The following is a 26444-nucleotide window of genomic DNA, read 5'->3' as shown; positions in this document are numbered from 1 at the left end:
TAGCGAAAGATGGGGGCTGTTCCTCCATCTTAGTCCTGTTAGACCTCTCAGCGGCTTTCGATACCATCGACCATGGTATCCTGTTGCGTCGGCTGGAGGGGATGGGGGTGAGGGGCACCGTTTTGCAGTGGTTCTCCTCCTTCCTCTCCGGTCGGACGCAATGTGTGTTGGCGGGAGAGCAGAGATCGACCCTGAGCCCGCTCACGTGTGGAGTGCCACAGGGGTCGGTCCTCTCCCCTCTCCTGTTCAACACATACATGAAACCGCTGGGTGAGATCATTCGAGGATTCGGGGTTGAGTGCCATCTGTATGCAGATGACACTCAGCTATACATTTCTACCCCGAACCACCCCAACGAAGCCGTCGAGGTGATGTCCCGGTGTCTGGAAGCCGTGCGGGTCTGGATGGGTGACAACAGACTCAAACTCAACCCTTCCAAGACGGAGTGGCTGTGGCTACCGGCGCCCCGCTTTAGCCAATGTGTTCCATCTCTGGCCATTGGGGGGGTACAACTGCCCCCGGTGGATAGGGTACGCAATTTGGGCATCCTCCTAGATTCCCGGCTGTCGCTAGATGATCATGTGACGGCCGTGGCTAGGGGGACGTTCCATCAGGTTCGCCTGATGCGCCAATTGCGTCCCTTACTGGAGCGGGACGCCCTTTGCACAGTCACTCATGCCCTAGTGACTTCTCGCCTTGATTACTGTAACGCTCTCTACATGGGGCTCCCCTTGAGATGCACCTGAAGGCTCCAGCTGGTCCAGAATGCAGCCGCGCAGGTTATTATGGGGAGTACTAAGTACTCCCATGTAACACCTCTCCTGCGCGAGCTGCACTGGCTACCTGTGGCCTTTCGGGTGCATTTCAAGGTGTTGATCGTCATCTTCAAAGCGCTCCATGGCTCGGGACCTAGTTATTTGCGGGATCGCATTCTACCCCATACATCCCTGCGACCAATCCGCTCTCACAGAGAGGGCCTCCTCCGGGTACCATCCGCTAAACAGTGCGGGCGGGCGGTGCCTAGGAGTAGGGCCTTCTCTGTGATGGGCCCAACCCTCTGGAACGACCTCCCCCCCGATATTAGGACCACCTCTGATCTCCGCTCCTTCCGCAAGAAACTCAAGACCCACCTGTTTCGAGTAGCAGGTCTGGCCTAATTACAACCATAATCGTAACTGCATTTAACATCTATTCAAACCTTCCTGGATGGCTTTTTAAATTTTATAAATAAATAAATAAATAAATAAATTTTATTTGATTAGCCGCAACCCTCTCCCGAAGGACTCGGGGCGGCGTACAATCAGAAGGATAAAATACACATAGGACACACATACATACGAAAAAAGGACAATTTCATTTGTGCGTGGAGGAGAGTAGACTTGTAAGTGAAAGACAATAACACAGCTAAAAACACAATTAAAACACAGTTTAAAATCCCCTTAAATAAAATTGCTAAATTAAAAACCCCTCAGGAGCGTAACAAAGTCATGGTTGAGCCAGGCCAGATATTTGAAAAAGGTGGGTCTTGAGCTTAACACGGAAGGAGCGGAGGTCAGTAGTGGTCCTAATATCCGGGGGGAGGTCATTCCACAGGGCTGGGCCCGCCACAGAGAAGGCTCTGCTCCTAGGCGCCGCCCCATGGCATTGTCTAGTGGACGGCACCTGGAGAAGTCCCTCTCTGTGCGAGCGAATAGGTCGTAGGGATGTGTGGGGCAGAATACGATCCCGCAGGTAACTAGGTCCTGAGCCATGGAGCGCTTTAAAGATCGTAATCAAGACCTTGAAACGCACTCGATAGACCACAGGAAGCCAGTGCAGCTCGCGCAGGTGTGGTGTCACATGGGAGTACCTGGTGCTCCCCATAATCACCCGCGCGGCCGCATTCTGGACCAACTGTAGTCTCCGAGTGCATTTCAAGGGAAGCTCCATGTAGAGAGCGTTACAGTAGTCCAGGCGAGACGTCACCAGCGCATGGGTGACTGTTCGTAGGGCGTCCCGGTCCAATAGGGGGCGCAATTGGTGCACCAGGCGAACCTGATGGAACGCCCCCCTGGCCACGGCTGTCACATGTTCATCCATGGACAGCCTGGCATCCAGGAGAACGCCCAAATTGCGCGCCCGCTCCACGGGGGCGAGTTGAATGCCCCCAATGGCCAGAGATGGAATTATCTGGTTGAACCGGGGAGCCGGAACCCACAGCCACTCCGTCTTGGAAGGGTTGAGCCTGAGTCGGTTGTCATCCATCCAGACCCGTACGGCTTCCACACACCGGGACATCACTTCGACGGCCTCGTTGGGGTGGTTCGGGGTGGAAATGTACAGCTGAGGATCATCAGCGTACAGATGGTATCCCACCCCAAAACCACGGATGATCTCACCCAGCGGCTTCATGTATGTGTTGAACAGGAGTGGCGAGAGGACCGACTCCTGTGGCACCCCACAGATAAGGGGGCTTAGGGTCGACCTCTGCTCTCCTGCCAACACACGTTGCATCCTGCCGGAGAGGTAGGAGCCGAACCACCGCAAAACGGTGCCCCGGATCCCCAACCCCTCCAGTCGGTGCAACAGGATACCATGGTCGATGGTATCAAAAGCCACCGAGAGGTCTAATAGGACCAGGATAGAGGAACAGCCCCTATCTCTGGCCCTCCAGAGATCATCTACCAACGCGACCAAGGCCGTCTCTGTGCTGTGCCCAGGGCGAAAGCCGGACTGGCGCGGGTCTAGATAATCATTCTCCTCCAGATGTCGTGGAAACTGAGAAGCCACCACACTCTCTACAACCTTCGCCAAAAAGGGAAGGTTGGAGACAGGACGATAATTGGCCAGCTTCGTAGGGTCCAGGGAAGGCTTCTTGAGCAAGGGTCTCACCACCGCCTCTTTCAAGGCGGCCGGGAGAGACCCCTCACCCAACGAAGCGTTCACTAGGTCCAGGAGCCAGTCGCGTGTAACCTCCCAGGATGCCAGTACAAGCCAGGAGGGACACGGGTCCAACAAACATGTGGTAGGTCGCAGTCGCCCACGCAATCTGTCCAAATCCTCGATGACAACCAAGTCAAACTCCTCCCAAAAAGGTTTCTCAAGACTCGCCACTGGCGTCTCGACTGGGCCACTGAAGGGGACCCAATCCTTCCGGATTTGAACGACTTTATCCTGCAGATATAGGGGTTTTTTTGGGGTTTTAACGGGTTTTAAAATTGTTCTTAATATTTAAATTGGTTTTGGGATTTTATAACAGACCGTGTGCATGAGTTGTTTATGTTTCATGTCTTATGTCTTATGTCATTTTTATTGTTTTGATTATGAATGGTCTGTACACCGCCCCGAGTCCCTACGGGGAGAGGGGGCGGTCTATAAATTAAATAAACTATAAACTATAAACTATATCTGTCTCAGGCAGATGATTTTGTTACCTACTCTGACATGTCTCTTTTTCTTCCATTCAATCATGTATGTTGCTCAGAGACTGCCTGGACTAGTTCCTTAATTTTCTTAACAATGTTTTTTTTCAGAAGTGGTTTGCCATTGCCTGCATCATGGAGCTGAGTGAGAAGGACTGGTTCAAGGTCACCTGGCTGGTTTTGTTCTTCAGGCCAGAATAGAATGGTTTCTAGTTTCTAGCTTTATGTTCTGACCTAGGCTTCCTAAGAACATGAGCAAACTCCTTGTCCTGACAAAAACCCCTTTTATTAATTTACTGAGAATTCTTCTCATTCACATCCAACAAAGTCTTTCAGGGGAGGATTTATAGTCACAGACCTTATCTGGCTTGGAGAGCTGCCCGGCTGATATGTGCAAAACTTGGCAAGGAGTCTCGGAGAGTCACAAACCAATTAAGCGAACTAATTGTCTCCTGCAAACTCCACTCCCATTTCTCTTCTCTTTTATTTCCTCTGGGAGGGGCTATTCATCGTCCACCTGTGGCCAAGTTGATCCCTGTTCTTTAGCTGTTCCCTTCATCTGGCAACTCTGCACATGCGCACATTGGGAACAGGCTCCAGCTGTTCATCTGCTTCACTGATGTCTGACTTTGAAGGCAGCTGATAACTGGCATATGGCCCTGTCCCCCTCTCTGCCTCTGACGCAGAGCCCTCAGAGCCTTTTCCAGACTCCAGGATCGATCCATGTTCCTCCCCAACCTCTTCACTGTCCGAATCTACTGCCAGCTTTGCTGGCTGCTGGCGGGCCACAACACTTTATGTCTTGAGCATTATACCAGTCTGGCTCTTGTTATATGTTTATTTCTCTGAAAATATGATGCACACACATGTATGTGTGTGCATGCATGCACACACACACACACACACACAAAAACACCACATCATGAGTAGGAGTGAGGAAAAACAATCCCTTCCCCACTGCAAAATACAAGGACTTGCAGATTTTCCATAAATTGAACACTTATGGGGGGGGAGTCATTGTTATACCAATCACGGTTGGAGTCCTGGCTGGCAGCAATACCTAAAGGATTCCCTCGATATTTGGAAATATTGATCAGATCTGAACATCCTTATATTACACACACACATACACACAATATCCTGCTTAGAATTGTCCACAAGTAGTCCTTGACTTACAACAGTTCATTTAGTGACTGTTCAAAGTTACAACAGCAATGAAAAAAGGGAGTTATGACCATTTTTCACACTGACAATTTTTGCAGCATCCCCATAATTATGTGATAAAAATTTCAGATGCTTGGCAACTGGTGTATACCTATGACCGTTGCTATGTCCCAAGGTCATGGGCTCACTTTTTGTGACTTTCTGACAATCAAAGTCAATGGGGAAGCCAGATTCACTTAACAACCATGTTATCAACTTGTCAACTGAAGTGATTCACTTAATAACTGGGGCAAAACTCACTTAACAAATGTCTCCCTTAAAACAGAAATTTTGGGCTCCATTGTGGCCATAAGTCGAGGACCACCTGTATATCCTTGGTTAGGACTTGAATTATTATGTTTTCGATAGTCTCTGTTTATGAATCAAATAGATTACACATAAAATAACACTAACTAGTTGCTTGGATTGCTGAATAACTAGAGTTTGTATCTAGTGGTATTTGTTCCATTAAGGTTGCAGATTCTCTCTATATACTCACCATTTATCAAAAGGAAAAGAATTTTCTGTCAAAATGAACAGGAGAAGGGCAGAATTGCAGATAGTGAAACAAAGTGCAGAAAGAGACACCAAAACCATGCAAAATGCCAGTTACAGTTTGGGCCAAGAACTGATAACTCGATTTCATTTACCATCACTGACATTTCCTTGCAACTCAAAAGGCACAAAACACCAGATATTTATTTATATGTTCAAAACACCAACTGCTAACCTGCTCAGCTTTTGCATTTTCGCAGACGAAGGTCTCATAAAACATGACAAACTCTGGGGCGTTGTCATTCACATCCAGGACTTTAATAAATACTGGGACTTGACTGCTTTCTTTTGGGTTGTCTGTAATAACACAAAGGGAAGGTTTTTTTAACAGGAGGACAAAGAGGTTTGCTTGTTTGTGGTAGTTTTTTTTTCTTTTTTGCTTTTCACATTCGTGAAGTGAATTCAAGCAATGAGTGATAACATTCTTTTACTGAGAGTAGCAGAAATACCCAGGACTGACAATTTATTGTCTGAGGAATAACAGAAGCAGACTAAACTAGCAGATGAATGGATAGTGTGTTATTTACTGCACCTAAGTGTGACATGGCATACAATCCTGTCCTTCGAAGAATGAGAGTGGTTAAGGCTTGGCCTATCTCCCCACCTTTCCGGCATCTGCTCCTTGAGATAGCTGCCTCATTCTTTATAATAATATGACTGGTTCAAATTCCATCTTATGATTTCCCTTTCCCTTCCATCTGTATAATTCTCTGATATAATGTCACCAAAGAGATCGCCACAAATCCATAGGATTCCTTTCCACACTATCTTCCCCTCATCTGTATTACTTCTATTGCTACTACTACAAATGAAAATAAAAAATAAAAAATTGCAATGTTAAAGAAGAGCCCTTCTTGTAATTCTTAAGGTGCTACTATTTGTACATATGTGGTTGATTAACATAAACAGATGAAGTGGGAATGTGAGTCAGTGATCACCAAGGGTTTAAGGAAAGGGGGCAAGTGGGGGAGGATTTACTATTAGAATTTTCATTTTGATTTGAGTAAAATTGAAAGACCAACTTTACCTGCTTTTATGCTTCTTATCTATGCTAACATAAACAGAGATCTGACATGCTGTTGCTTGCAACTCTTTTTCCAAGGATGAACTTCAAAGGAAGCATTGATATAATATTCACTTTATAGCGGGCAGGTTTTCTCTCATCATAGGCAATCCAAAATGCTTTGGTCCACTTTACTATAATGAAATTTTAGCTTTTCATTTCCCTATTCTGTTTTCTTTATTTTTAGTCTTGGCCTTCTAACCTATATGTATCTTAACAGAAGTCCTGTTGGAAATAAGTTTTCCTAGAAGCCACAGTGCCTGTTAAAGGCAAATTTCCTAACTTTAGCTCCATTTTCTCATTCCCCTAGCAATAACAATTGCAATAGCACTTAGACTTATATACTGCTTCATAGTGCTTTTCAGCCCCCTCTAAGCAGTTTACAGAGTCAGCATATTGCCCCCCCAACATTTTGGGTCCTCATTTTACCCACCTCAGAAGGATGGAAGGCTGAGTCAACCTTGAACTGGTCAGGTTCGAACTCTTGGCTGCGGGCAGAGTTAGCCTGCAATACGCATTCTAACCACTGTGCCATCATAGTTCTTGCCCCAATTCCCATTTTTAATAGATAAATTTGAATATGATATCCTGGTACTCTTTAGACATTTTCTATTGCAATTCCTAGTAATCTCACCTAAAATGTAGAAATACTTATTGCATACAGCTTAACTATCATACTGGCTTAATTTAAGTACTTTATCATGAAGTGCTCCTCACAGAGAAACACATAGTAAGAACAGGCAGCTGGGAAGGCAAAAGGGATTTTGTGGAAAAAGGAATATACTGTTTTTCTTATGGGAAGAAAGTTAAAAAAAACAAAAATATTTCCTTACACATTATATTAGAGATGCATTAATACAGGTCTGGAACAAAATTAAAGCAAAACACTACATGAAAATACCGATATGGCTCTCCACTATGGAAGCTATGATACATCCCAATACGCTAGATCTATCAAAAATGATTAGATACAGTGAAATTTTAGATAACCAGGGAAATTTGAAAACAAATCAAGAACTAAAAGAGAATAATATAAATATAGATTGGTGGCCATATCTGCAATTACAATCAAGATACAAAAAAGATGTAAAAGAATATGGAATATATACAGAATTGCAACAAATAGATAAAATTTTAATTGGCCCGGAAAACAAATTCATAACAAAAATGTATAAATATTTGCTAGAAGTAACATTAGAAGAAGAAAAAGTTAAAGGCTGTATGATAGCACGGGCCAAAAATTTTGGTTATAATATAGATCTAGCGGATTGGGAAAGAATTTGGAACATAAACTATAAATTAACACGATCAGCAACATTGAAAGAAAATATATACAAAATAATATATATATACACCTATCACCAACGAGATTGGCTAAAATATACCCAAATTTGAAACCGACCTGTTGGAAATGTAAAAAAGAACAAGGGACCTTCTATCATATGTGGTGGTCTTGCCCGGAATCACAAAAATATTGGAAAAAAATTTGGAAATGGGTGCAAGAAATCACGAGAGAACAAATAAAATATAAACCCGAAACCTTCTTGCTGGGAATAATCAAAGGGAAATACACACAAAAAAATGCAATATTTACTAACATATCTTCTAACTATAGCTAGAACTGCTTTCGCTCAATACTGGAAATAAACTACTACTCCCCAAGAGGAATTAATGATTAAAAAAACACTGGACTGCGCAGAGATGGACAAATTAACTCTAAAATTAAAAGATAAAGAGGAATCGGAATATCATGAAATCTGGAATAATTGGTATGAATGGTTAGAAAACAAGAAAAATAATTAAGCCAAAAACAATATATATAAATATGTATAGAACTGTGCATAAAAGTATGTAAATATAGAAGCGGAATATTATAAACAGGTATAGATAAGATGATATAACAAGGTACAAATGTTAACATAATGACTGTAATATATAGTGAAAAGAGAAAAACATGTATAGATAAGACGATATGACAATGTACAAAAGGTTGACATAACAATTGTAACATATGTTGAAAAGAGAAAAAACAATAAAAATTACTAGGAAAAAAAAGGAATATACTGGAATTTACTCCTTACTACCCATATTTATTATTACAGTGGGTCTTATTACTATTGCTATTTATGATTATTATTATTTGTAAGTGATGAGTATCCTTTATGTGTAGTTACCTTTAATGGGCATACTGTATCTGAGCTATAAAATCTGGGGGAAGGGCATGGGTAGCAAATAAAGAGATAAAGACATCTCTGTTTACTGTCATCTCATCATCCTTTAGAATTTTGTAGCCCAGATATAATAGCTTTATATTATATAGGAAAAAAGATGGCTTAATTTACTTTAATGCCACATTTATCTTCAGCTGTTCTGATCCTATGAACCATGGAAACTTATAATTGTGCAGTAATAAATATGTTACTCTTTAATGTACCACAAGGCTCTTCTTTTCAACAAATTTACTCTTCAATATGTTCATAAACGACTTAGATGAGGGAATAGAAAGGAAGCTCATCAAATTTGCAGATGACACTAAGCTGGCAGGAATAGCCAACACCCCAGAAGACAGGCTCAGGATTCAAAAAGACAGACTTGAACAATGGACCCTATTCAACAGCATGAAATTTAATGTGGAGAAAAGGAAGGTTTTACATCTAGGCAGGAGAAAACCAATAGTACACCTACAGATTAGGTGAAACCTGGCTCAAAAACAGTAACTGTGAGAGGGACTTTGGAGTCCTAGTGGATGATCACTTAAACATGAGCCAGTGGTGTGCAGCCACCACCAAAAAAAAAACACAATACAATGCTTGGTAAACAGAGGCATAGAATCAAAATCATATTAGTACTATTTTATAAATCCTTAGTAAGAGCACACCTGGAATACTGCATCCAGGTTTAGTCACCACATTACAAAAAAAGATGTTGAGACTTTGGGAAAAAAAGTGCAAATAAGAGAAAATAAGATCATTAAGAACCTGAACACAAAAATGTATCAACGGTTGCAGGAATTGGATATGGCCAGTCTAAAGAAAAGAAGGACGAGGGATAATGTGATAGCAGTATTCCAGTATTTGAGAGGCTGCCACAAAGAAGAAGGGGTCAACCTATTTTCCAAAGTATGAAAAGGCAAGACAAGAAACAATGGAGGGAAACTAATCAAGGAGAGAAGCAACATGGAATTAAGGAGAAAATTCCTAACAGTTATGACAATGAACCAGTGAAACAGCTTGCCTTCTCAGAAATTGTAGGTGCTTCATCACTGGAGGTTTTAAAGAAAAGGCTGGATCTGAAATGGTGTAGGCTCTCCTGCTTGAGCAGGGGGTTGGACTAGAACACCTCCAAGGTCCCTTCCAGCTCTATTCTGATTGATTGATTGATTGATTGATTGATTGAATTGCCCTTATCGTGAAATTGAATTGCCCTTATCATATCCTTCCTCCATCACCTTCACTTGGACAAAACTGGACATGGAACTGACATTTTCAAAGACGACAAAACGTACATTTTGCTTTCACTGCAATCTAATTGCCCTGAGGCTAGCTCTTGAAGCATATCTAGTTGAAAGTTAGTCCCATCAATAAAAACTTTTGCATAAATGGATTTAAGAGTGATGAGCTGGTTTTTTATTTCTCCTAATTAATTCTGATCCTAATTAAATTAACAGGCTTTCGGCAGAAGTAAGTGGCTTTTAAATTTTATTCTTTCATTTTGGTCAATGCTATAGGACTGAAATTCCCAGGAATGAAAAACATACAGGATTTTCATTCTCCTCCCTGACATTATATATCTGTATCTTTTTAATCTATATAACTTCTTTGAAAATCAGGAACTGCTGACTGATAGTCAATAACCAGAAGAATTCTTCTGGCTTGTGATATGAAAGGAGGAGCCTCTCCATTTTCTTTCTGTTCAGGCATTCAGTTGCCTCTTTATAAACTATTGCTAAGGGAAAGATGAGAAAAAATAAACTCTTTTAGGTTTATGTCTTTAAATAATGCCAAGCAACCAAAGCATATAGACCTGACTTTCTTTCAGCCGTGCTTGGCTAGAATGCTGCACTTGTTAGAGCAATGGTATGTGTATGTATGTGTGTTTACAGACAACTTACTGATTTCAGCAGCTATTACTGTAATGTTATGCCACAATAACATTTCTCGGTCGAGAGGTTTGGAAGTAAATATTGATCCATTTCCCGAATCAATGTTGAATATTCTGTCCATATCAGTGTGCCGATCCACAGAATATCTACAAATAGAAAGACAGATAAGAAATGAGAACCATTTCCATTTCATAGTTCTTTTCAATTCCCATTGCTTTCTAAACCTTGGTAGGGAAAAACCAATAAACCTGATCTATTTTTCAGCTTAATCCTGTACCAAAGTCTCATTCTAATTCCTGTTCTGTTGGCTTTTGGAAAATGTATTGGAACATAACTATTTAGTCTGTTTATACACTATTTTGTCTCTATTGGTCAATAAGCTAAAAAGTGCAGACTTATGTTACTAGAGCTGCATTCAATTGTAACAGTCTTTATTTCTAAGCACATACAATTGCAGCTCATTTCACTGAATACAAAGTCATGCTTCCCATACTTATCACATGATCAAGTATAACACAGAGATACATAATGTGTTTAGGGCTGAAGCATATTCATGACACTACAGCTTCAGAAATGGGGAGGGATCCTTTTTCTCAAAATAAATAAATAAATCTATGTTTGCCTGTACATTTATGGTTGGATTGAAATGTAACCTCCCCCCTCAAAAATTAGTTGCCTGAAATGTTACCCCCCCCCCCAAAAAAAGCATGAAATGATGGATAAGCACTAATTCCTGGCTTGTAAAGTATTTTCTCAGCTCCTAGGTCCAAGATAAATTGAAAGGAAAGGTCACGATATTGTTGCTTTGAAAATTCTCCAATTGATAGGAATTACAAGATCGTACAGTGATTACAAATCTACAGCAATACCAATTGCAATAAATTAAAAGTAGCAATCCAACTATTTTGAATTTCTTTAGGAAATTAATTGCAGAAGGACTGTGGGCATAACAGGGGGTGAATCTGTAATACAAATGTGCCAGACATTGCAGCAATGGAAACACGTGAGGCTTTGTCATGTTTCAGAAACCCTTATTCCATATGATATTCCAGAAATTCATAATGATTATGTGGGAGATGATGGCTATTCAGGAAGGAGTTGCTGGATTGCAGGCACTACAAATTTATAAACTAGCATTGAGTTCACTAACACCATTCATTCATTCATTCATTCATTCATTCATTCATTCATTCATTCATTCATTCATTCATTCATTCATTCATTCATTCATTCTGACTTCTAGGCAGCTCGCAATAATCCATAAAGGGGAAAATAAAGTTACCTCTCTCTCCACGAATCAGACCAAAACACTTTCAAATGTAATACTGCTAAATAGAGCTCATTTTAAATAAGAATTTTAAAGTATTTCGGCAATCACAAGAGGCTAGTTCCATTCTTTAAGGGAAACAGTGAAGCTTTCAGAAAGCTTAAAGTGATAAATATCATGAGATGATTATTTTTAAGATGAAGGGAAAGGAGCTTCAAGGCTTATTCATTCATTCATTCATTCATTCATTCATTCATTCATTCATTCATTCATTCATTCATTCATTCATTCATTCATTCATGCCATGGTGGACTAACTAGGTCTCAAGGACAGGAATAGCCAATATCATTCTTAACCAGCCCTCAAACCCACCATGAAGACTTTTATCCATCCTGCGCTAGATCAAAAGCAGTACAAGTAGTCCTCGACTTACAACAATTCATCCAGTGACCATTCAAAGTTATAACAGCACTGAAAAAAAATGACTTACAATCATTTTTCACACTTACAACCATTGCCCCATCTCCATGATCACGCGATCAACGTTCTTGGCAACTAACTCATATTTATGACAGTTGCAGTGTCTCCGGAGTCACATGATCAGCTTTTGCGACCATCTGACAAGCAGTCAACGGGGAAGCCAGATTCAGTGAACCATCTTGTTATTATCTTAACAAATGCAGTGATTCACTTAACAGCTGTGGCAAGGAAAGGGCAAAACTCACTTAGCAAATATCTCACTTAAGGACAGACATTTTGGCCTCAATTGTGGTTGTAAGTCGGGGGCTACCTGTATTTTATGACTGTCAGCGTACGTAGTGCTTACTCTGCTTCATTTGCCTTCTCAGCTGCAATAGTTTTTCCCCTGAGATTCAGAGAGCTTTTACCCTGCTAACGTTTTGGAAGGAAATCCTAGCTTTTCCCTTGGGTTCTGGGGTTAGGATGGTGATGGAAACCATTATGCATATTTTTACAATTTGTTATGGGAGAATTTTGCCTGCAGCCCCTAACTGCGTTGCAGTCTATTGTATTTCTTTCATTTCTCCCCTTTTTAATATTTTATGCGTTGCTAGCTGCTCAGGGTCACTTAGATTGATGTTGGTGGCTTTATAAAGCGGTCTGCAGATGAGTCACTACTAGTCCTACCTTCTTTCACTCAGTTGATCTTATACTATGGCAGCCCTATCAAAGAGGTGTTTCTGTTGAACAGAGATTCTAATAATCGGTGCTGTGACAAGACAGGCTCTAAAAGGAGTGGGTGGAAATAGCTACGGTGTGTAATATTTTAACCAAATTATTAAGAATCATGTTGTAGGTGCATGAAAATTAAATGCAGAAAAAAATTGATAGTATGTAGCCCTTGGTGATCTCTGAGCATGGTTGTCTGCTTGCAGATGTTTCATTAGCAAGCATTTAGATTTATATATCGCTTCATAGTGCTTTACACGTGGTTTACAGAGTCAACATATTTCCCCCAACAATCTGGGTCCTCATTTTACCAACCTTGGAAGGATGGAAGGCTGAGAGAACCTGAAGCCCCATTGAACTCCAGGCTGTGGGCAGAATTAGCCTGCATTACTGCATAGGCTGCATAGGCTACATTACTGCATAACCACTGTGCCATTATGGCTCTTCATTACCCAACCAGGTGACAACATCAGTGCTATTGAGTGTGTGGTTTGTTCCTGTTTATATACAGTGACTTCCTCTGCCTATGTTGGTGTGTGTGTCAAATTGGGGCATTGTTTTCTGCTTGTTTGCTTAGCTTGTAATTGTCTCCAATTGGTTTTTGTCCGTTTTGAATGGCACATAGATGTGAATTAACTGTGTGCCCATTGATAGCAATAGCACTTAGACATATACCATTTCAGTCTTTTACAGTCCTCTCTAAGCAGTTTACAGAGTCAGCATGTTGCCCCCAGCAATCTGGCTCCTCATTTTACTGATCTCCAAAGGATGGAAGGCTGAGTCAACCTGGAGAGATTCGAACTGTCAAATTGCAGGAAGCCAGCAATCAGCAGAAGTAGCCTGCAGTACTGCATTCTAACAACTGTGCCACTGCGGCTTATAGGGTTAGGGTGACTGATATTTCTGAGTGCTAAGCTTCCAGGAATTCCCTAGTGCCAGGATGGCGTACCTATGGCATGCATGCCACAGGTAGCACGCGGAGCCATTTGTCAGGGCACGCGAGGCGTTGTCTTGTCAGCTGGCCAGCGTGCATGTGTGCGCTGGCAAGCTGAGTTCAGCCTTTTAAAAAGCCATTTTATGCCCTCCCCAGGCTCCAGAGGCTTTATAGGAGCCTGGGGAGGATGAAAACAGTCTCCCCTGACTCCCCGAGGCTCTACGGAGGGCAAAAAATGACCCTACGAGCAAACCAGAAGTCACTTCCGGGTTGCTTGTAGGGCCAATTTTAGCCCTCCAGAGGCTTCCCTGAAGAGGGCAAAAGAAGTGACTTCCAGGGGGCGGGGGAGACTCTTTTTGCCCTCCCATGCTCCTATAAAGCCTCTGGAGCCTGGGGAGGGCAAAAATAGAATGCAAAAATGGGGGGGGGGTTGCGCCTGTCATGCGTGCATGCCTACTGGGGGGTGTCGCATATTGCATTATGGGTGCGGCAAGACCACCCTACGCTCCCCCCGCTTATGGCACGCAAGCCAAAAAAAGGTTCGCCATAGCTGCCCTAGTGTTTTGGAATTACCTTGATCTAGGCTGCTCACATGTGTATCACAGGATGCTCACAGGTACAAAACAATTGCTAACAGTTGCAAAAAAGAAAAAAAAAGAAAACACCTTGTATAAAAAAAATTAAGAACAAAACCCACCAGAACATATCCTTTCCAACACCTACATCCACATACTGAAGGATTAACAATCAAGCAGAAAATAATACTTTAATCAAGAAATTATCAAAGGGAAACCCACGCCCTCATGCCACCAGTAGGACAAGCTACTGTATATAAAGAGGGAGCCCACCCCACACTTCAGACAACTATTTTTCTGAAATGGCATACGGTCAAACATGAGGTTGCTCCAAGATCCCTTCCAACTCTATTATTCTATGTTCTATTTTACTCGCACTTTTGCAAGGAAACTCAGAGAGCATCAAGGATATCACAATTCAAACCTGAATTAATGATATTATCTTCTATTGAAAGTTTGATAAGTACCATAGGATGTCTTTTTTTCCTGGCAATAAGGATTACATGGCAATGGAGGATTTCTCTATTAATATATGAAAGACTGATTTTTTAATATAAGTTCATAGCTAAGGGAAAGTTTAAACTTTTTTCTGCTATGATTCCACTGTTGATTTTTCCCTGCCTTATATTTAATTGAAAAAAAAAAGGGTTGTAATTCCTAATCAAATGATTAACATAACAAGTGGATAAGCCCTTAATGGTGACCCCGGAGAAGCAATAGGAATATAGGATCTACCGCTCAGTAAAGTTCGGTCGAAAAGAAAAGCAGAAAGCTTATCTTTCATCTTGCCTAGGAACTAATCAGGGGTGGGCTGCTTCTCCCGAACTCGGACGACCTGTAGCTAACATTATGGACGATTTGGAGAACCTCCAAATCCCACCCGTGGCTGGCCCCACCCACCCCTCCCCTCCCCACCCAGGAGTCTCCTCATGGCCTGTTTTGGATGTGAGGTAAGTGCAGGACCCACATGGAGGCTCAGGAAGGAGGGAAAATGAGCCTCCCGGAAGTTCTCTAGAGGACCTCCAGAGTCTGAGGGAAGCAGATTTTGTCCTCCCAGAGGCTTGAGGAAAGCCTCTGGAGCCTGGGGAAGGCAAAAATGCCTCCCCCCTGCCCGCTGTGGTGCAGTAGGCTGACTAGGCCATGCCCACCATGGCTACACACACCCAACAACCTGGCAGAGAACCCATTGCTAAAATTTTTGAAGCCCATCCCTGGAACTAATCAATAATACAATACAATAGCAGAGTTGTAAGGGACCTTGGAGGTCTTCTAGTCCAACCCCCTGCCTAGGTAGAAAACCCTATACCGTTTCAGACAAATGGCTATCCAACATTTTCTTAAAGACTTCCAATGTTGGGGCATTCACAACTTCTGGAGGCAAGCTGTTCCACTGATTAATTGTTCTAACTGTCAAGAATTTTCTCCTCAGTTCGAAGTTGCATCTCTCCTTGATTAGTTTCCACCCATTGCTTCTTGTTCTACCCTCAGGTGCCTTGGAAAATAGTTTGACTCCCTCTTCTTTGTGGCAACCCCTGAGATATTGGAACACTGCTATCATGTCTCCCCTAGTCCTTCTTTCTCTTAAGCTAGACATACCCAGTTCCTGCAACCGTTCTTCATATGTTTTAGTCTCCAGTCCCCTAATCATCTTTGTTGCTCTTCTATGCACTCTTTCTAGAGTCTCCACATCTTTTCTACACTGTGGCGACCAAAACTGAATGCAGTATTCCAAGTGTGGCCTTACCAAGGCATTATAAAGTGGTATTAACACTTCACGTGATCTTGATTCTATTCCTCTGTTGATGCAGCCTAGAACTGTGTTGGCTTTTTTGGCAGCTGCTGCACACTGCTGGCTCATATTTAAATGGTTGTCCACTAGGACTCCAAGATCCCTTTCACAGTTACTACTGTTGAGCAAGGTACCACCTATACTGTACCTGTGCATTTCGTTTTTGTTGCCTAAATGTAGAACCTTGCTCTTTTCACCATTGAACCTTTTCAACCATTGAACCTTCACCTTTTCACCATTAAGAAAGGTGCTGCCTTATTTTTCCCCTATACTCCCCTTCCTTTTACATTAATGATGATTAAAATAAACCATCACGAGAAACAGAATTTAAAGATTTAGAATTACTATAGAAAAAAAACTATGGGTTTGAGAAAATATTTATTTTGTTTGTTTTGTTTACATTAAGAGATGGAAAAAGAAGAGAAGCAGATTTTCAATAATTAAATATATATTCCAATTATATTGCAGATCTTGATCCGGTGCAGCAATCCCAAACCTTTTTGGGCACCAGGGACTGGTTCCATGGAGAGAGATTTTTCCATGGACTAGAAAGATATGGTTTCATGTGCTGCCTGCATCCTGCAGATGGTTCCTGTCATGTCATGGCCCAGTGCTGGTTCACGGACTGGGAGTTAAGGACCCCTGATCTAGAAGATACATTTAATCCGCTATCCTGTCACTAATTTCATCCTGTTTAAAGAATCCTAGATCTCATTTGGTCAAAGACTGCTAATTTGGTTGAGCTGTTGGTGACTGTTACTGAGAAGATCATAGCCTATTAAAAATTAAACTGACAATATCAAACTTGTTTGCACATTTTATAAATTACTGATAGACGGTAGAATTTTATTCTTTTTAAATACTGGGAAATGGTTAAATTGGAAGAAATAATTTGCAATGGCTCAAAGCTTTGCTGTGAGTGCACAGACAAGACAAATGATCGGGGAATGTTGAGACAGCATCTGGTCAGTAAATTTCAGGAACAGCCATTAATTTATTTGCTGATTATCATCTTCTTATCCTTGTTTCAGTGTTTCAATTACATTATTTTTCACGATGCTGGAGAGACATTTTTGATCACATCTGAAGGGCTAAATTTCACTTGAGCTGGTTCTTATCTTCACATTTTTATTCTGATTGAGATTTCCTTTCAGTCATAGATTCCATTGTAAATGACTATGACAAAGTTCACAACTCATTCGGAGTGGTGACTAGTTTAATGTTGGCTTTGATTTCGGCCAAAAATATGTGGAGCAACATTTTTCCTGTATTGAGATTAATTCTCACCCTATTCATTTTAAAAAAAAAACCAGTCATGGTGAATAAACTAATAATGAAAGTGACTCTCCTGCTATGGATCAGAAGTTGTGGCTACTTCTTAAGTGTCGTTGTTTTGATTCACTTATACTTTATGAAGTAAATGTTCTTAAAATATTTTCTCCCTCCTTTCAAAGTAAGTTTTTCGTCTTAACTGAACCAAGCAGCATCTCGGCTGTAGCTAGCAAGCAGATAAAAAAGTAGCCCAAAGTGGATTGAAGCATGAATCATACCTTCGTTCTATCAATCATTATTGAATTACGTGTATTCAGGAGTGGGCTTCAAAAATTGTAGCAATGGGTTTACTGCCCCATTGCTGGGTGAGCATGGCCATGGTGAGTATGGTCTAGTCGGCCTCTTGCACCATGGCAGGGGGAGCATTTTTCACCCTCCCCAGGCTCCAGAGGTTTTCTTTGTGCCTCTGGGAGGGCGAAAATTGCTTCCCTTGGCTCTGGAGGTCCTGGTATGATGAATTGGCCATGTGGAGACTCCTGGGAGGGACATGGTGGGGTGGGTGGAGACTCTTGGGAGGGGCATGGTGGGGTGGGTGGGGCCAGCCAAGGGTGGCATTTGGGGGTTTGCCGAACTGGGCAGAATCCTACCTAGAGGATTGCCCGAACCCATGCGAACCCCCAGCAACACACCCCTGGGTGTATTGTACTTAGTAACCACAATTGAGACTGGCAACTGTGTCACTAAGCACTATAGTTGCTATGTGGAAAATCACACCACAATGATAGACTTATACCATCACCCCTCATTCAGTCCTTAAGGAAACATCAGGAAATTGTAACATATAATTTTGTGGGTAATCCTCGACATGCAACACTTCATTTAGTGACTCTTCAAGGTTACAGCAGCACTGAAAAAAGTGCCTTATGACCATTTTTCACACTTATGCCCGTCGCAGCATCCCCATGGTCATATGATTTACTTCCAGACACTTGACAACTGGTTCATATTTATGACCACTGCAGTGTTCCAGACTCATGTCATCATCTTTTGCAGCATCCCCTTGATCATATGATCAAGATTCAAATACTTGGCAACTGGTTCATATTCATGACGGTTGCAGAGTGCTGGGGTCATGGGATCCCCTCTTGTGACTTTCTGACAAGCAAAGTCAACAAGGAAGCCAGATTCACTTCACAACCATGTTATTAATTCAACAACTACCACAATTCACTGAACAAACGTGGCAAGAAAAGTTGTGAAATGGGGCACAACTCACTTAACAATTGCCTGACTTAACAACATAAATTCTGGGCTCCATTGTGGCTGTAAGTCGAGGACTTCCTGTGCTTCCATTATCTCTTTTAATTCTGCTAGTTGTATGCTGATTATGATTGGGATGCCACAACAGTTGTAAATGCAAGGATTGGCCACGCAAAACTGTCTTTTTTAAACACTGTTACATCTCTGAATAGTCACTAAACAAGGCAATTGGTAAGCAAGGGCTACCAGTATGTCTGTTGCATATAGTTACATTGGACAGTTTATTCAAGCTCAGATTGCTGCATTGTGCCTGCATTCTATGAGCTCCTTGATAAATGAAGTAAAATATTGTCATTCAGTGTTTTTCTTTCATAGTGGTGCTCCTTGAGCCAAAGGACAAGGAGCTCATTGCAGCTATGGCTAGAAACTGTCATTTCTAATAGTACATCATGCTATTTATACCTGAAAAAAACATTCAGCAACCAAGTAGATGGGGGAGATGGCAACTAAAATGCTATTCTATTGACAAACGTACATGTCACTCAAATCTATTCCTGCCAAAGGCAGGTTTTTACAAATGTGATTCCTTGGAGATCTTCTCTTAATTGCTTTCTTAAATACAGCATCCTCGTGTTTAATGCGACTTGCAAGTTGAATAGATTTCTGGGTCGACAAGATGTGTATGTGAGTGGCGTTTTTTTCCTTTTCACTAAGCATTTTCATAATGCCATTATGAAATATTCTTTAATGGGAGATCAAAGGACTTTCAAACTGACAGTGCTCCATGATTAGGTTTTTCTTTTTAAAGCTACAGTTAAGAAGGGGAAAAATTGAGGGTTTTCAATGTAACACCCAGCGTCTGAAGGTTTTATTCCTAACTGTCAAAGGAAACTGACAAATAAGTGACAAGTACTACATATAATGGTCTAATTGCATCCTCCCTCAAGCTGAGAGGAAAAGTTGGAGCTAGCATTTACACTTGAAATAGGGTATGCACTGGTGGGGGGAGATGGTAGTATTGTTAGCGCAGAGCAGCCGTTATAGATCTTGGAAGGCACAAAAAAACATTGTACAAAAAGGTCCTTTTAGATCACATTTTATTGCAGGCATGCATCTTGCACGGAAGCATAACCCATTTCCTTCATCTCTCTTTTAGCATATTTTTTTCTTGTTCGCCCCTAACTTTGTTTTATTTTGTCTGAGTCTATTTTTATACATATCTCTCCATTTTCACCCTTATTTTTTTAATGACCTCGGTGGCATCTCTCTTTTCATTTTTTAATTCCAATAGTGACCCACAGCCAGGAGTTTCTTTCACTGTGCAATGTCTCAGTGTCATTCACAGAATTTTATTGGGGAGAAGGAAATCCAAACATCATATTCCTCCATGATTTTTCCATGCTTTCCCACCACCCATCATTCCCCTCTCCAGGTTTATTAACAAAAGGATAACTATGCTAACCATCTTCAACTAGGTAGATCTGATAGATTTGGACTACAATTTCCTTCTTTCCCAGGCACCATAGACAATGTTGTGTATGTGCTTATTGAGGGGAAACTATACAGATAGTCCTCAACTTACAACAGTTCAAAGTTACAACGGCACTGAAAAAAAGTGACATGACCATTTTTCACACTTAAAGTTGTTGCAACATCCCCACGGTCACTTGGTCAAAATTCAGGCGCTTGGCAAAGGTCTCATATTTATGACAGGTACAGTGTCCCAGGCTCATGTCATCCCCCTTTGCGACCTTCTGACAAGCAAAGTCCATGGGGAAGCCAGATTCAATTAGCAACCGTGTTATTAATTTAACAACTGCAGTGATTCACTTAACAACTGTGCCAAGAAATGTCGTAAAATGGGGCTCAACAAAGGTCTCACTTAGCAACCAAAGTTTGGGGCTCAATTGTGCTCATAAGCCGAGGACTACCTGTAATTTAATTTCTTGTTTGCTTCCCAAGATGGTAAGCCACAGAAAAGAGTAAAGGAAGGAAAGAAGGAAGGAAAGAAGGAAGGAAGGAAAAAAGGAAAAAGGAAGGAAGGGAAGAAGGATGTGGGAGCAAGGAAGAAAAAAAAGAAAGGAGGAAGGAACTTTTACAGCACTTTTACAATACCATAGAGCAGCGGTTCTCAAATAGTGGGGCGCGCCCCCCTGGGGGGGCGCGAGGCTCCGTAAAGGGGGGCGCGAAGGCTCCCTTTCCATCTGGGTGCAACGGCGGCGGCGTGGGCGAGGCATAATATATCCCGCCTGGAAGTGGCAGCACTTCGGACTGTGGATTTTCATTGGAGCCGCGGGCTGGAGCTGTGCAAGAAGCCTGCTCGGGCGGGGGTGGGAGGGAGGGAAGCATGGCTGTCCCAGGCTTCCCTCCCTTCCCCCCCCCCAGCCCAAGCAGACTTTTTGCACAGCTCCAGCCCGCGGCTCTGATGAGTCTCTGAGCAGTCCCCAGCGCTGCTACTTCAAGCCGGGATATATTCTGCCATGCCCTCGGCGGCGTCTTTATGCAGGTAGCTCGCCTCCCCACGAGCAGCTCCACCGCCAGCATTCCGTCTGGAAGCGGAAGCGCAACAGCCGCTGTTGGGGAAGGGACAAAGGGGCGGCGGTCGCCCGATCTTGCCACCGCCACCCCTTCGCCCCTGGTAACGGCGACTGTTGTGCTGCTGCTTCCAGCTGGGATGCTGGAGGAGCTGCTGGCAGGGAGGGAGGGAAGAAAGGGAGGAGGGAGTAAGGATAGACAAGCAAGAGGGAAAGAGGAAAGAAGGCAAGCAGGCAGGAAGGAGGCAGAAGGAAGGAGGGAAGAATGGAACTGGAAGGGAGGCAGGGAAGGAGGGAGGGAGAAAGGAAGGATAGGAGGATAGGGAAAGAGGAAAGAAGGCAGGCAGGCAGGGGGAAAGAAGAAGGAGGGAACTGGAAGGGAGGCAGGAAGGAAGGGAAGGAGGAAGGGAGGGTGGAAGGAAGGATAGACAAGCAAGAGGGAAAGAGGAAAGAAGGCAAGCAGGCAGGAAGGAGGCAGAAGGAAGGAGGGAAGAATGGAACTGGAAGGGAGGGAGGGAAGGAGGGAGGGAGAAAGGAAGGATAGGAGGATAGGGAAAGAGGAAAGAAGGCAGGCAGGCAGGGGGAAAGAGGAAGGAGGGAACTGGAAGGGAGGCAGGAAGGAAGGGAAGGAGGAAGGGAGGGTGGAAGGAAGGATAGACAAGCAAGAGGGAAAGAGGAAAGAAGGCAAGCAGGCAGGAAGGAGGCAGAAGGAAGGAGGGAAGAATGGAACTGGAAGGGAGGCAGGGAAGGAGGGAGGGAGAAAGGAAGGATAGGAGGATAGGGAAAGAGGAAAGAAGGCAGGCAGGCAGGGGGAAAGAGGAAGGAGGGAACTGGAAGGGAGGCAGGAAGGAAGGGAAGGAGGAAGGGAGGGTGGAAGGAAGGATAGACAAGTAAGAGGGAAAGAGGAAAGAAAGCATGTGACTACGGTGGGAGACGAGGAAAGACCGGTGTGCTATGTTATGCAGAGGTGTACTTATAACAATTTTATAGACAAATTATACTATTTACAGTCGCGCGGGGGGGGGGGGGGCGAAATGTTTTCTTCTTCCTAGGAGGGGCATGACAGAAAATAATTGAGAAGCACTGCCATAGAGTGACTTTAGTGTTTTGCCTCACTTTATATTCTCATATATATTGAAAGGAGGAGGGGAATCCAGTTCACTTTCTGTATGTCCACTAAGTCATTTTACCAGGAATCTGTGTAACCTGGCACATGCTTTCTGTCTCTCTTTACTACAATAAAATTTTCCCATCACGTTTATATTCCGCTGCCTTCTCAACTGACCCTTGCCAGTTGGAGACCTCTGGTCTGTATGCTTACCTGATGGGGTTCTTTGCACTGTCAGGATCCCGGGCTGTTACAGCTCCAATGACTGTATTTATCAGGACATCTTCCTTTACTTCTAATATATAAGCTGGTCTGCTGAAGATTGGAGGTTCATCTACATCCTCTACTTGAATTCTGATAGTAGTAATGTCCTTGAAGGGTCCCAGATAGAGGAATCTGGGATCCACATGAGGATTGCTAGCTTCCACTTTCAGAGTAAACTGTCTCCGCTTTTCAAAATCCAAAGCCTAAGAAGAGAAATATATATGTATATATTAAGAAGAATTTTGAGAAAGCATTCTGAAAGACCTGTCAATTAGAGAAACATCGAGTTGCAATGAATGAGTTTAGACTGAATAATTTAAACTCAAGCTTTACAGTCCAATTCAGAATGAACATCTCTTGAATACAATGGAAAACATAAATGTTTGTTTTGACTATAGTCAAAGAAGACTTTAATGACCATTCCCTAACAACCATCTCTTTGTCATTATAAATTGATGGATATGCAGTCTAAAGGCTCAATTTAGAAATAAAGAGATGCCTAAGACTAATCAGACTTAAATATCTTGCTTTTGTAATCACCAGCAAGCAGTATAAAGGTGTAATTGAACACCTGATGGGCCAAGCTGCACTGCTGATTATTTCCATTCTATTCAGTATTTCATGAATTGTGCAAGTATATGCAAACACCTACAGTACATCTGTAATTCCCCACCCTCTGAAAACTATGATTTAAGATACAGGTGTTCTTCATTTCTGACTTCTCCCACTCTAGATAAGCAAAAATATTTAATTGTTAAAACATCTCCATTTGAAATGGAGAAACTATCCTTATTGTATTAAGATTTGGGGGAAAAAAATAGTCCATTACTCATGACAACTATAATCCTATCTGTGGCAAAGATTTTCAGCATCCAGAATCTGCTGGGATGTGATGCAAAATGGTGAGATATTCAGCTTCTTATCACAAGCACAAACACCGTTTAACTTTTAGCAAAGTGTTAATGGCATCAGCTTTGTTTAAATCAACAGAATATGTTGACACACTTAATTTACAGTAGGTTAGGAGTGTATGCTGGCAGGAGTTCAAATTCTCACTTTCCCAACTTTTCTGAAAGGAACATTCCCAAATAGGCTTGCAAAACTCTATCAGCTTCCTTGCCATAACAGAATGTTTCCCTCACAAATGAGAAAACATAGCGTTGGTTTGGAATTGCCTTTTCTTTTCCTTAAAAGCACATGCCCCCAAATAGTACACTGTGCAGTCAAAAGCAATCAACTGTAATATTCAGTAAATTGGTGCAGCAGAAATGCTATCAGCAAGCAAAATGATAACCATTGTGTGATTGCTTACTAACAAGTGCTGATGGTGAATTAATGTTTCTAGAAGGAGCTGAAGGAATTTGCCTTAATGGCTTTTGCTGTCCACAAGATTATTGTGCATCAGCCTTAATGGCATCTACTAGGTTTGTGGATGACCCGTATGCTTGGTAGTAGATAATCATTATAGTACCATCAGTGAAAAGCACTATTTTGAGTTTTTATACTTGAAGTGTAGAAGAGAATCAGAGTAGAAAAATAGGAACCAAGGAGATCGCCATGTAAGTGTAGGAAGTTATCACCCAGCCCTCTCCCAGAAAAATGAAATATTCTAGGAAATATTGAAAAGGCAGAATATTATATCTCCCTGGATGTGAAAAGGAAGAAACATGTTTTAAATTGAGAGTAGCTCCCTGTAGCTTCCTGCCTCCACCCACTTTGTCAATGGGCCATTAAGAAGGCCAAGCCAGTCCCTTTACATAATAAAGAGTTCTCCCCTTCAGCTCCAGGGGGATGGGATCAAGGCATGATAATATTGGCCCTTTACCCAATTCCCCACATGGCATCTGAGAACTCAACCAAACCTGGATTCAAAATTCAGCCTAGATGGTTGCCCTTGCATGGGCCCATGTGAGTCTGACAACCAATCAGACTACATTTCTTACACAGGAACAGGAAACAGATAGGTGGGGCGGAACAGATTATAAAAAGCCCTGCAAGCCCTTCTTCAGTCTCTTCTCTTCCCTTTCCTTCTTGATGAAAGAAATGTCCTTCTGGGTTCGGCTCCAAGTGGGGAAAAAGACATGGAGGCTGCTTGGAAAGATGGTTTTAATGGTGGACAGGACCACATGGCTTGAGTCCTGAACAGAAAAGGTGATCACATGCTTCAATGTTGGTGGAGAAAAAGAGAAGGCAAAGGAAGGGAAGGGAAGAGAAGAGGCTTGCAGGGCTTTTTATAATCTGTTCTGCCCCACCTATCTGTTTCCTGTTCCTGTGTAAGAAATGTATTCTGATTGGTTGCCAGACTCCCATGGGCCCGTGCAAGGGCAACCCTCTAGGCTGAGTTTTGAATTCAGGTTTGATTGAGTTCAGCTGCCATGTGGTCAGTTGAGTAAAGGTTTATATTATCATGCCTTCATTGTCACTGCCAGAACTCTACACCCATCCCCCTGGAGCTGAAGGGGAGAACTCTTACCTTGGCCTTCTTAATGGCCAATTGACAAAGTGGGGATGGGCCGGAAGCTGCAGGAATTTACTTTGTGTTTAAAATGTGTTTCTCCCTTTTTCACATCCAGGAAATATAATATTCTGCCTTTTCAATATTTCCTAGGATATTTCATTTTTCTGGGAGAGGGCTAGGTGATAACTTCCTACATTCTCTTCTCTTCTCCACCAACATTGAAGCATGTGATCACCTTTTCTGTTCAGGACTCAAGCCATGTGGTCCTGTCCACCATTAAACCATCTTTCCAAGCAGCCTCCATGTCTCCAGTATCTTTTTCCCCACTTGGAGCCAAACCCAGAAGGACATTTCTTCCAACATAAGTTTCAGCATATTTTGGTAAACCAATGTGCTATAGGCAATTTTTTTAAACAATTAAAAGTCTTTATGTTTCTCACGAGTGAACTTGATCTGTTCAGTGATACTGATAAAAGAGAATATTTGTAGTTTAGGGTTCAAATGAGGGCTCACTGGTGCTCTCTGAGCTTGTTTGTTTTCTCGCAGATGTTTCGTTACCCAAACTAGGTAACTTCAACAGTGCACTAATGAGGTTACCCAATTTTGGTAACGAAACATCTGCGAGAAAACAAACAAGCTCAGAGTGTTCCGTGAGTGTAAATAAAGATGGAAAAGTTGTTTGAATGAACAAAGTAACAATGGAGCTGCCTCTTCAATGTCCTGCTGTGTCTGGAAGTGGAAATAAGTGTGTGACTCGGTGTAATTAGACAACTACCTCCTGCATATGATAATAAATATATAAAACTCTTATTTTCAGAAAATAATATGTACACCTTATGCAGGGGTATTACTGAAAAACGTTAGCAACAGGTTCTCTGCCCAGTTGCTGGGTGGGCGTGGCCTACTTGGCCTCGTGTACCATGGAGGGGGTCGTTTTCACCCTCTCCAGGCTCCGGAGGCTTTTTTTTTAGCCTCTGGAAGTGTGAAAATGGCCTCCCCCATGCTCCGGAAGTTCTCCGGAGGCCAGAAACAGGCTCATTTCCGGACTTCCATGAGGCCCATTTTTTGCCCTCCCAGAGCCTCCATGCAGTTACCTGGCATGATGAACGGGGCACGTGGAGACTCCTGGGAGGGGAGGGGCAGGGCAGGCGGGGTCAGCCAGTCCTTGCAACTACTGGTTCAGTGAGCCGGATGTAAAATTAACATCCGGCTAAATTCCACCCTTGACCTTATGTCTTCTCAGGGAAGTGGTGTTTTGCCAGCTTGTTTAATTATGTTAAGCATTCAGATAAGGTGCATGAACTTTTTAAAAAACTCTTTTAGTAATTCTTATGGTAACCATGAGAGGGACATCATTATTAGTCCTAAACACTGCTTGTTCCATTTGTTATCCTGTTCCGCTTGCTTATTTGAAAGCTGAAAGGCTATTTTTAAATATGCTTGTGTGTTTGTGCTAAGGTTTGGAAAAGGT

The 26444-nt window shown here is 42.4% G+C and overlaps 1 protein-coding gene across 2 annotated transcripts in view; it reads right to left on the bottom strand.

Annotated features, from left to right (window-relative positions):
• LOC309391266 (cadherin-6) overlaps positions 1-26444 on the bottom strand; it is a 191509-nt gene that overhangs the window by 8470 nt on the left and 156595 nt on the right. For both annotated transcript variants that reach the window (XM_081951539.1, XM_081951538.1), the window contains exons 7-9: positions 22465-22718; positions 10334-10470; positions 5335-5456 (exon numbers count right to left, since the gene is read on the bottom strand). In XM_081951539.1, coding sequence (XP_081807665.1) covers positions 5335-5456; positions 10334-10470; positions 22465-22718 — 513 coding nt within the window. The remainder of the gene's footprint in view (positions 1-5334; positions 5457-10333; positions 10471-22464; positions 22719-26444) is intronic.

The sequence above is a fragment of the Natrix helvetica genome (assembly GCF_964273705.1).
Source record: "Natrix helvetica genome assembly, chromosome: 4".
Classification (NCBI taxonomy): Eukaryota; Metazoa; Chordata; class Lepidosauria; order Squamata; family Natricidae; genus Natrix; species Natrix helvetica.
This window is presented reverse-complemented; position numbering and strand designations above follow the sequence as displayed.